General features: G+C 42.1%; 2 protein-coding genes and 2 pseudogenes across 2 annotated transcripts; all 4 read left to right on the forward strand.

The window, feature by feature from the left end:
• The first annotated feature begins 1,575 nt into the window (after positions 1-1,575).
• LOC149380231 (protein SGT1 homolog) lies at positions 1,576-4,816 on the forward strand. Its single transcript, XM_089603138.1, has 10 exons — positions 1,576-1,876; positions 2,406-2,475; positions 2,711-2,835; positions 2,943-3,060; positions 3,407-3,503; positions 3,580-3,645; positions 3,824-3,959; positions 4,039-4,124; positions 4,216-4,320; positions 4,432-4,816. The coding sequence occupies exons 1-10, from the start codon at positions 1,717-1,719 to the stop codon at positions 4,537-4,539; spliced, it is 1,071 nt and encodes a 356-aa protein (XP_089459264.1). The 5' UTR covers positions 1,576-1,716; the 3' UTR covers positions 4,540-4,816.
• A 527-nt stretch (positions 4,817-5,343) lies between these two features.
• On the forward strand, positions 5,344-6,842 carry LOC149380232 (SNARE-like superfamily protein). The gene is made up of 4 exons (XM_089602935.1): positions 5,344-5,628; positions 5,700-5,814; positions 6,208-6,326; positions 6,641-6,842. Exons 1-4 carry the CDS (start codon positions 5,405-5,407, stop codon positions 6,690-6,692), a joined length of 510 nt encoding a protein of 169 aa, XP_089459061.1. The 5' UTR covers positions 5,344-5,404; the 3' UTR covers positions 6,693-6,842.
• Positions 6,843-7,174: 332 nt separating this feature from the next.
• Positions 7,175-9,076, forward strand: LOC149380233 (UDP-glycosyltransferase 88A1 pseudogene; annotated as a pseudogene).
• Positions 9,077-9,617: 541 nt separating this feature from the next.
• LOC149380234 (anthocyanidin 5,3-O-glucosyltransferase pseudogene) lies at positions 9,618-11,459 on the forward strand (annotated as a pseudogene).
• Positions 11,460-11,613: the final 154 nt, after the last annotated feature.

The following is an 11,613-nucleotide window of genomic DNA, read 5'->3' on the forward strand; positions in this document are numbered from 1 at the left end:
GTCTCCACCACCCAACAATGTACTTATCACCAAACCCTTGGCTCCTATAGATACCCCATCGAGAATTTCTATTACGACGAGATGCGAGATCCTCGAAGACACGTGTTGGCGACTTCGTCCTTCATCGCCTCTTTTCTGCCACGTCGTTCCTATATTTGAATGGCCTCAGTAGAAATCATCAACTCTTCGGGTTTCAAGGCGAGATCACATCTCCTGCGTTGACGTCGACTTTGTCATGGTCTTTGGCTGCTACATTATGAGCTCGTGAATGGAGTTGGGCCGGACCCTATTGTCTTGTTAAATTCGTACGACAATAATCAACAGAATTCAATAAATAAATGTCGTTTATTAATTGTTTAAGCCATTTTGTTGAAATGGGCTTTGGTGATCATTGGACTCTGGCAGCTCAACATCAAATTATTTAATGGGGTCGAACTCTACCCCACACATAAACCTCGAGGCCTCGGTCGGTGTTTCCACCATTGGCGGTTCTCATGTTACGATGGTGCCTTGCAGCGGGCGTCAGAGAGCATGAGGATGCTAACAATGACAAAGTACTCGGCGAGGAGTGTCAGGGGCTGGAGGTTAGGCGGCGACAAACTTGTGATATTTGAAATTTGGCTTTATTTTTTTTTCTTAAACCGTATGCTTTGTTTGTTTGGTTATTTGTTTTTTGTTTTGAGTTTTGGTATCGTTGGTGACTCTTTTTCGTGGTTGGTTTTTTTCTATTGTGATTTTGATGGGAGACAGATTAGTCGTCATCCCCCATCTCGGTCGTAATTTTCTATTAGACTTTGATCAATACAAGCAGTGACGGAGCCAGTATAGGCCCAGGGGGGGCTTAAGCCACTCCTCAATTTTTTTTTGTATTTTTTGCTCATTTTTTAAAAAAATTACTTGAAAATTTATACTTTTGGCCCAATTTTTATAAAAATTTTACAATCAAGCCCCCCTGAAACTTTTTTTTCAAATTAACCCCCCTGGTGGGTTTTTCTGGCTCCGTCACTGAATACAAGCTGAAGAATTTTCTTTATGATCATCGGATCTCGGTTGAATGGATCTTTCCATCTACCAATATGAGCATTTTGAAAGAGCTTTATGAGTGCTCGAAGTTAAATGTGCGTTTTATTTTTCTCGTTATCGGAAGTATGCACAAGATGAACGATTATCCATATTTAGCGTTAAGTTCTTTCGGACTTAAGTTTACGGTGTGCTTTGTATTATTATACTGTAATCAAATGTATTTTTCCTCATATTTAATAGAACCTGTATAAAAAAAATGATTGAAATCGGTATACTAAATTCACTGAGCCACGACGTTGCTATTGAGTTGGGAACTCGAAGAACTTCCATACAAAATCAATAATTCGGGTTGGGAGTATTTTTTTTTTTATTTTTTTTACTTTTAATTTGGTTATGGGCCAATATAAAGCTTGAAATAAAGGGACTATTTGAACAAATTACTCAAATTTTAAATTTTATGTACGAACTAAAAATATTTAATTTTCCCAAAAGCACTAGCAAAATTAATATAAAAGGAAAGTACCAATATAAGTCTAATTAGTTTCATTTAACATTGGATGAGGGATTGGGATCTTTCGTAGCCATCTCAATAGTCGTCTCTTCTCTGTTCTCAAGTCTTTTCAACTTTGTTTCTCTCTCTCTCTCTCTCTACATTCCAGTCCCTTCGTTTATCTTTCGCTCTCTCTGGTGGCTATGGCGTCCGATCTAGAGAAGGAAGCCAAAGAAGCTTTCATCGACGATCACTTCGAACTCGCCGTCAAGCTCTACTCCGAAGCAATCGCTCTGAGCCCGAACAACCCTGACCTCTACGTCGACCGTGCTCAGGCCAACATCAAGTCCTCCAATTACACTGGTAATTCAAAGGAAATCCGCTTCAATCTCCATTGAATGTTTTTCAGTAGAGAAAGTCAAGTCTCTTAATTTATTTTTTCTTCCAATAAATTCGTCTTGAATCAATTCTTGTCGTGTTTTATTTGATTTGAAGTACCAATTTTACTTCGCGAACCTTCTTTGGACTAAACTCCAGTCTTGTGACGATTAGATTGCATATCTTGGAAATTACGAAGTGTTGACGATGTTTAAAATTTGTATGATTTTTTCAACATATAATATATATATTTTCATGATTTCGTGTCTGACAAGTGGTTGCCTAGAGTTCCTTCGTGATGTTGGTATTCATATTATTCCATAGCCATAAAGAATTGATTTTGTGCGCACTTCTGCGTTTTCAAGTCATCTACGTGATTAGTATAAGAATTATGCTTAAGAGGATAAATAATCTCATCTCTGCGTTTCTTTTTTATTATATATTATTTTTGGTATGGTTGAAAATCTGTGGAATATCTGGGCGTAATTCTTCGTGTGTCGATATTCTTTTGCAGAGGCTATTTCAGATGCAAACAAAGCGATTGAGTTGGATCCTTCGAATTCAAAAGCTTACTTAAGAAAAGGGTACATATTTTTTTATTTTTTTATATTTGTTTTAGGGATAAGAGATTCAAAAGCTCTTCCCTTTTCCATATTAAGATGTCAAAACCCTTGTCCCCTTTTCCCAGTTTTTGTACGGTGTAGAGTCTCCATTAACATTGATGAGACCATATGTATACCTTCGGCATTGTGATGTATTTTAAGTTCGTGATTAACGAGGTTTAGAATAATTGTAAATTCTTGCTATGCCTGGTTACAGAACTGCCTGCATCAAACTAGAGGAATACGAGACTGCTAAGGTGGCATTGGAAAAAGGTGCTTCTTTGCAACCGGGGGACTCGAGATTCACTACTATGATCAAAGAATGCGATGAACGCATATCAGGTGAGTAGTCCATTATGGCAAAGTCTACGAAGCTTAGTAATTAGATGTTTTTAGCTTCTCATGATTAAAACGGCGTCGTTTGTTTGTGATTTTGCATATTTATTCAGAGGAGATTGCCGCTATGGAAAAGCAGTTGGCTGAAACAACAAAAGATGCCCAGCCCGTCGAGACTCTGAAGGTACTTGCCGATCAGGTCACAGTAACTCCACCCAAACCAAAATACAGGTCAGAGAAACTTGTGATCGTCCTTTATTTCTGCTTTTGGGTTGTACGCACTTCTTTTGCATACTGTTCCCACTGTTTTTCATTTAATTGTTTATATCTAATATAACCGTGGTGTCCGGGTCAAACCCGAGTAAAATCCATGAGGCCCAACTGTTGGGTACCAGGGAAATCGAACCGGGGACTGATAAGGTCCCATAATCACCCTTACCACTCAACCAACCCCATGGGGTTGCTTTTCGTGGAAGTATTATGGAAGATAGATATCGTTAAAAGTATTCGTAGTTCTGGAAATATATTTGTAACCTGATGAGATCATATTGAATCTTGTAAAAAAAAACCTTTGCAGGCATGAGTTTTACCAGAAGCCAGAAGAAGTGGTTGTAACTGTATTTGCCAAGGGCGTACCAGCCGACAATGTCGCAGTCGAGTTTGGCGAGCAAATAGTATGATTTTTATACACGTCCTTGATCAATCCTTTTTCCTAGGTCTTTTGAAACAGCTGTTTCCTTTTGTTTGCAGCTAAGTGTTCTTATCGCTCGTCCCGGCGAAGATGAATATCACTTTCAGACTCGCTTGTTTGGGAAGGTAATGTCTTCGAGCCATTGACTGATATAACAAGTAGAGAAATATATACCCATCTAAGAAATGTTATGTGGTAGATATGATGTCCGTTCTTGTAAAACTTTCTTTTGTCCCTACCCTACTATAATAATTAACTGGTATTTTTTTTTTCTTTCCGTTTTCGTTAAATTTCGGGGAACAGATCATACCAGATAAGTGCAGGCACGATGTTTTGGGTACTAAAGTTGAGATTCGCCTCGCCAAAGCTGAAAACATTCACTGGGCGTGTCTTGAATTCAGAAAAGACGGTGGTGTCCAACAGACCGCTAGTGCTTCAGGTGAGTAAATGTTTACCTTCACGATTATCCTTAAATCAATGCAACATTCGTGTCACTCATTCTCGGCCCACGAATTCAGTTTCTGCAATTCAAAGACCATCATACCCATCTTCGAAACCCAAAAGAGTAGACTGGGACAAGCTTGAAGCTGAAGTCAAGAAAGAGGTCCGAATCTCGCCTTCTCAATTAAGCTGATGAAATTCATAGTTTCGAGGGTTTTATTTACCCGTCAACTGTTTCGGGTTTTGTTTTCCAGGAGAAAGATGAGAAGCTTGATGGGGACGCAGCGTTGAATAAATTTTTCCGGGAGATATACAAGGATGCCGACGAGGACACGAGAAGAGCCATGAGTAAATCTTTTGTAAGTCGAGCTGTGTCTATCTTAATCTTAAGTGATTCGAATCTAATAATTAAAAATAAAATTACCACCGTTAAGTTTCGTTCTTGTCACATGGCATTTTGTTTTGCGCAGCTGGAGTCAAACGGGACAGTGCTGTCGACAAATTGGAAAGAAGTAGGAACGAAGAAGGTCGAGGGAAGTCCTCCGGATGGAATGGAGTTGAAAAAGTGGGAAAGTTAGTGTTGAGCAAGCGTGATGTTCAATATTTTATTTAATTTTTTTTTTCCTTCGAAAGTTTGATTTTGTTTGAGAGCAGTACTTAAAAGTTTGAAACTTTCTTATTATGGTTGAGACACTGCTTTGTGTTTTTATGAAATGCTTTTGTTGTATTTTCTAGATTTGCACAATTGAATTGTACCATAAAACTAGCGCCTAACTTGTTTTGTTACCATGGGACTATATCCTGGCATTTCTTCTATAAGTTAAGAGTATGCTCCAAAAGGGAATGCTTGATTTTTTTGAGACAATCTAACCAAATGTGATCACATTAAGAAAATTCTTCAATATTGAAGTTTAAGGGTTATTCATTGTAATCAGTGTTTATATATCGAATATTGAGTTGATAGAAAAGTTAGCTTAAAAGCATATCGTCTATGTTTATAAAAAAAAAAAAAATCGTCTAAAAAAATGGATTAACTGCCTATTCTTTTACAATAATTGTATGCCTCTTTTATATTTTTCTCCTATTTGATATATAAAAAAATAAATGGATTAGCTGCCTATTCTTTTACAATAAATGGATTATTGTCAAACTAATACTCATCTTTTGGATTAACCAAAAGATGAGTATTAGTTTGACAATAAGTATAGAATGCTGCATTAAACATACCGCTAAAATAAATAAAAAAATGGCGCAATCGTAATAATAATAATAATAAAAAAAATTAGAGCAAGTCTTTTCGAAACCCAATAAGAAATTAAGAATAATACCAAACGACAAGTCGTCTATAAGAAACGAGTATAAGTCACAAGTTTTTTATGGCCGTATAAAAAGAGACAAATCCACTACAAGGCATCACATAAAACAGAGATCTCTGAAAAAAAAATGCAATTCTTCGGGGGATCGGAGATCAGCCCGTCGCCGCCGTTGCCGACGGCGAGTGGGAACAACGCGCACATGATGTACGTGTTCAACCGCAACGGCGTTTGCCTGCTTTACAGGGAGTGGAATCGCCCACTGCGAACCCTAAATCAGCAGCAAGATCACAAGCTCATGTTCGGTCTTCTCTTCTCTCTCAAGTCCTTGACCGCCAAGATGGACCCCACGAAGTACCTTTTCTCTTCTTCTTCGCTCAGATCACTTTCTGGTTTCGCTTCTCTTTCTAATTGTCTGGTTTCAGTGCTGATAAAGGAAATCTCGGAGTGCCTCAATTGCCCGGTCAAGGTTGCTCTTTTCACAGCTTCCGTACGAATACCTACAAGCTCAGTTTCATGGAAACTCCTTCTGGAATCAAGGTTTGATTGATCTCTATTTTTTTTTTCTGTCAGTAACAATACGTTTGAAATTATTATTTTTTGTTTGTTTCTTTCTGAATCCCCTTTCTCTGTTTGGAAATTGAGGATTTAAAGTGGCCTTAAAGATGCAATCTTCGATTCGTTAAGCTATGAAATTTTACAAGCTGTGATAATGCGTATGAATTATGTACAAGCTATGAACTTGTACATGTGAATTTTCCTGTGCGTTTAATTTACTTAAAAAAATAACTTGCTTATAGATCCTTGCATTGACTATAAAGGATTGTTAAAGGCTCTTGAAGTGATTTCTACACAGAAATGGGTGTCTTAATCAGTCTTTATGATAATAATGCGTATCGTTATATGATATTAGCACAATTTCATCATGTGCAGATTATCTTGGTTACTCATCCGAGGACCGGTGATTTAAGAGATTCCTTGAAGTACATTTACAACTTGTATGTGGAATATGTTGTCAAGAATCCTCTCTATACGCCTGGATCTGCGATCAAGTAAACTCTCTGTCCTTATCATAGTTTGACACTAACAAATTATATAACAGTGATCTAGTGACTTCGGTTTGGGCTTAACTTGTTCTGTTGGAGTTTCGAAAGTTATACGCGGCTACTCTATGTCTGGTTTACCTTGCGAAAATGGAAACCAGCTCAGAATTAGCGGGTTTTAACTTTAAAGTGTAATATCGACACCGGTTATAAGCAGAGTCATTGAGTTATTGGCTGCATTTTAGTTGGGAATTCTTCTGTTCTTTAGGATTCGATCATAACAAGTTGAAATGCTCATATGGTTTTGTTTGATTTCTGTGTAGGTGTGAGCTATTCGATACGTCTCTTGACCAATACGTCAGAAGCATTGCATAGAGGTAATCCGTCGTATCGCTTCTGCGACACAATTTATTGTCTCCAATCTGCCGGTTAGATCTGTTTGTACGCCCCTTTCTTTGGCTGACTATCGGTTATAACAACTTCTGATCATATGCTGAAATGGAAATATACATCTTTTCTCTGTTATATTTAAATATGTCCAAGATTGATGCTGAGTCGCCACTCCTTTCTTCACTTTTATTCTTCCGAGGAACAATATCGCGGTGAGGTTCATGGAATACTTCTGTCTGGCGAGTCTAATAAACAAATAATTATACTCTGTTGATACCCCAAAGACAATATGAGCTCACATGGCCATAAACTAAAAAGGGAGATCAAGTTCTTATGTTTATTTATATTTCTTTTTTGGTAATCGTTCTTTGATGGCGGAACGACCTGTAGTGGTCCCAATCCTCTAGTGGAAACGAAACGAAACCATACAAGAAACTTAAGGTCGGCTAGTTTTTATTTTGTACGGTTAAAATTAACTTTTTTTTTTTTTTTTTTTTTTTTTCGTTGGTGAAGGAAAACAATAATTTGTGGCCATTGGTTAACTGTAGTACTTGTTTTATAATTTTTTTTTATAAACCCAACGGCTGACCGTCCAATGTGGTCTGGTTAACCAGGTTAACCGTGACCCGCCTAGAAAAGTACAAATCCAGATTAGAAGAATTGACTATTGACTGCTTGTTAGTAAAGGATTCACGTGTCCACCTACACACCATGTTTTTTTTTTTTTTTTACAATACTAATAGAAGTGATATTCTAGGTGTAGAATTGCTATAAGAGATAGAAGAGTCACACATTATATCTCACAAACATTTCATTAGTCAAAGGTTGAGCATGGAAGCAATAGTTCTTTATACCATACCAGCCATTGGGCATGTGATCTCCATGGTTGAGCTTGCAAAACTAATCCTCTCTTCCAAACCCTCACTCTCCATTCACATTCTCATGGCCGACCTTCCGTTCAACTCCGGCGACTCTGCCGCCCCTAACATCGCCTCCGTCGCCGCCGGAGTCCCCTTCATCACGTTCCACCGCCTCCCTCCGGTCTCCCTCTCTCAACCTTCCTATCCCAACCACGAAACCCTAATCTTCGAGCTCCACCGGCTCAGCGAAACCCTCGTCGCCGACGCCCTCTCCGGGATCATCTCCGGCAGCCGTGCCGTCCATGCTTTCGTCATGGATTTCTTCTGCAGCAGTACGCTCACGATCGCTGCCGACCTCGGCGTCCCTCCCTACTTCTTTTTCACTCCCGGCGCCTCCGCACTCTCTTCCTTCCTCTACATCCCGACCCTCCATCGCAACTTCTCGAAGAGCTTCAAAGATCTCGGACATGATTGCATCGTTCACTTGCCCGGAGTGCCGCTGATTCCCGCCACCGACATGCCACGGTCGGTGATGGACCGGAAAGCGGCGTCATACAAATACTTTCTGGATTGCAGTGCGAAGTTTTTCCCGAGGGCGACTGGGATCATCGTCAACACGTTCGAAGCTCTCGAGCCCAGAGCTATCAAGGCCGTATCGGATGGTCTCTGCGTTCCCGATGGTCCGACGCCGAAGGTGCACTGCATAGGCCCGCTGATTCATGGCTCCGGAGACTCGAAGCACGAGTGTCTGACGTGGCTGGATTCGCAGCCGAGGCGGAGCGTGGTGTTCTTGTGCTTCGGGAGCTTGGGGCTGTTCTCGGCCAAACAGCTGAAAGAAATCGCGATCGGATTGGAGAGGAGCGGCGAGAGATTCCTGTGGGTGGTGAGGAATCCGACTCCGGAGAAGAGCCGGAATCTGGCGGCGGCGGAGATGCCTTCGGATCCGAACCTGGAAGAGTTGCTTTCGGAGGGTTTCATGGAGAGGACTAGGGACAAGGGCTTGGTGGTGAAGCAGTGGGCCCCACAAGTGGAGGTTTTGAGCCACGGCTCAATCGGCGGCTTCGTGAGTCACTGCGGATGGAACTCGGTGCTGGAGTCGGTCTCCGCCGGAGTTCCGATGGTGGCGTGGCCGCTGTACGCGGAGCAGAGGCTCAATCGAGTCGTTCTGGTTGAGGAGATCAAGATCGCTCTTCCGATGAACGAAGGCCCGGACGGGTTTGTTGAAGCGAGCGAGGTCCGGAGGCGAGTCACAGAGTTGATGGCGAGTCCGGAGGACGGCGACTCGGTGCGCGAGCGTGCGATGAGGTTGAAACACGAAGCAAAAGCTGCTTTGAGCAATGGTGGGTCGTCTAGGGTTGCTTTGGCTGAGCTTACCCGATCGTGGAAGGCATGATAACACTTGATTACCATTCAACATAAAGAAAACTAAACTGTGATAGTGTTACAATGTTATACTGTATTAAGCTCCGAGTTTTCAATTAATTCTAAACGACCGCTTTGGGTCAAAGTTATCGCGATCTTTTTTTTTAATAATAATGATAATAATATAAAAGGAAATTGTTTGAAATCTCTAAATCTGGTTGTGGTAAAATGATTCTAGATGATTGACTACTTTCAATTGTTTGATGATAAACTCCATAACTATAGCTAGATAGTCAATATGTGAATAGATTTATTTCAAATATATACATATATATATATATATGTATATATATCTATATATATATATATATATATATATATCTAAAAATTATTCTAAATATTCGCTTAAACTCCACAACTATAGTCTATAGCCAGATAGTCATTAAAAACATTGGAAAATTAAAGGGTTCTCTTAGCCTAATGTGGGCAACGTTACCTTCAAAATCTTGACGAAAAAAAAAGGGCATTGGTTTCCCTGGTTGACACTAATGACCATTTTTGTTTCTTCAAATTTAAAGAAATAATTTAGAATAATCCTTCATCTCTAATTTAACTTTCAAAATTTTAATTTTATCATACTCACAATTCCTACATATAACTGTCACTCTTGAATTTGGTGGCAGAAGAACTTATATTTTCCACCAAGTTGTGGAGCCCTAATCTTGATATGTAAACACCTATTAACCATTTATAATCACTGCAAAAATCTTAGACATACAAACAATATATTTTCCATATGCTATTTAACTACAGTATTTATTTTGTTATTTTTGTCAAATTTAGTAAGTTGGTGCTACTTACCGACGGATGTACGGGCATTTGGAAAGGGAAAGAAGGCTTGAATGGTGGATGTGCATATGCCATACTTAGCATTAGTAATGATATTATTATGTATATATGTGACAATCACACACACACATCTCTTCCCAACTCATAACGCTACCATGGAAGACGCAATAGTTCTGTACCCATCGCCGGGAATGGGACACCTTGTTTCCATGGTGGAGCTAGCCAAGCTGGTTCTCACTCACCACCCAAACTCCTTCTCCATCACCGTTCTCATCCTCTCACCTCCCCCGAACTCCGAGGACCACATGTCCCAAAAAATTGCCGATTACATCTCCGGCGTCACCGCCGCCAGCCCCGCTATCTCGTTCCGCTGCCTCCCTCCTCCGGCCGACGAAGTCCCCACGGGAATCGTACCCCCAGAGCTCTTCTTCGAGCTCGCCCGCATCAACAACCCGGCCGTGAAGGAAGCTCTGGTAGAGATCTCTGCAGCGTCGAGCCTCAAGGCCTTCGTTGTCGACTTCTTCTGCGACGCAGCGTTCGAGGACGTCTCGTCGAAGCTCGGCGTCCCGACCTACTTCTTCTTCACCAGCGGGGCCGCCTCCTTGGCCTTCCTTCTCCACGTCCCCAAACTCCACCACGAGACCGATGAGAGCTTCCGGGACATTGGGGACCGGTTCCTTGACGTCCCGGGATTCCCGCCGGATTGTCTCCGGGCCTCCGACGTGTCATCTGTGCACCAAGACCGGACCTCCAAGCTCCACATCCGTTTCCTCCGCATGTCGGCCAACATGACCAAGTGCAGCGGGATCGCCGTCAACACGTTCGACGCCCTGGAGAAGAGGGCTCTGCACGCCATCTCCGCCGGGCTGTGCACGAAGGAAACCCCGCCGGTTTTCGCCATCGGGCCGGTGATTTCGGCGGGGCAGGAAAAAGAGGAGACCGTGGCCGAGAGCTGCTTGGAATGGCTCGATGGTCAGGCCAAGGGGAGCGTGGTGTTCCTCTGCTTCGGGAGCATGGGGGCGTTTTCGTCTTCTCAGCTGCGCGAGACGGCTACGGCTCTGGAGAGTTGCGGGCGGGGATTCCTGTGGGTGGTGCGGGACCCGCCGGGGGATCCAAGCGGCAGTGCGCTCGCCGCCCTTCCGAAGGGTTTTGTGGAGAGGACGAGGGAGAGGGGTCGGGTGGTGGAGAGGTGGGCCCCGCAGGCCCGCGTTCTGGCCCATCCGGCGGTGGGCGGGTTCGTGACTCACTGCGGATGGAATTCGGTGCTGGAGGCGGTGTCGGCAGGGGTGCCGATGCTGGCGTGGCCGCTCTACGCCGAGCAGAAGCTCAACGCGGCGGCCATGGTCGGAGAGATGGGCGTGGCTATCGGCCGAGTCACGTATGATACAGCTACCGGTTTGGTGAGTTCGGCCGAGTTGGAGAAGCGAGTCGGGGAGCTAATGGACTCGGAGAAGGCGATGGAGGTGAGGGAGAAGGTTAAGGCGGTGCGGGGTTGCGCCGCCGGATCGGCTAAGGCGGCGTTGACTAAGTTGACTGAGACTTGGAAGGGAAACCGTTGAAGGTTGAGAATCCAGACCTATGACGTATCTAGTGGTTGGGTTCTAAATGTCTATTTTCAAACATTTTGCAGCTTTTAAATGTTGTTATTGTTGTTTTTTTTTTTGTGTACGGTAATAAGGTGTATCCTTTTTTTAAATTTATCTATTAGTTTAATGTTTATTAGTCAATGTTACTTAAAAAAATACATCTCTTAATTTAAAACATATGTTGACTTTTTCTTAATAAAAATTTGAAATGTCAAATAATACCCTTTTTGCCAAATGAATTATTTAATA

This window comes from Urtica dioica, chromosome 12, assembly GCF_054948205.1.
Source record: "Urtica dioica subsp. dioica isolate 48M chromosome 12, U.dioica_male_clone48M_v1_H2, whole genome shotgun sequence".
Classification (NCBI taxonomy): domain Eukaryota; kingdom Viridiplantae; phylum Streptophyta; class Magnoliopsida; order Rosales; family Urticaceae; genus Urtica; species Urtica dioica.

Excerpts from the sequence above, each read along its gene's own strand:
- LOC149380231 (XM_089603138.1), top strand. The coding sequence starts at position 1,717 with ATGGCGTCCGATCTAGAGAAGGAAGCCAAAGAAGCTTTCATCGACGAT. Across the intron at positions 1,877-2,405 it reads CAAGTCCTCCAATTACACTG|AGGCTATTTCAGATGCAAAC; the intron begins GTAATTCAAAGG and ends ATTCTTTTGCAG. Across the intron at positions 4,125-4,215 it reads AAGCTGAAGTCAAGAAAGAG|GAGAAAGATGAGAAGCTTGA; the intron begins GTCCGAATCTCG and ends TTTGTTTTCCAG.
- LOC149380232 (XM_089602935.1), top strand. The coding sequence starts at position 5,405 with ATGCAATTCTTCGGGGGATCGGAGATCAGCCCGTCGCCGCCGTTGCCG. Across the intron at positions 5,629-5,699 it reads GCCAAGATGGACCCCACGAA|TGCTGATAAAGGAAATCTCG; the intron begins GTACCTTTTCTC and ends GTCTGGTTTCAG. Across the intron at positions 5,815-6,207 it reads AAACTCCTTCTGGAATCAAG|ATTATCTTGGTTACTCATCC; the intron begins GTTTGATTGATC and ends CATCATGTGCAG.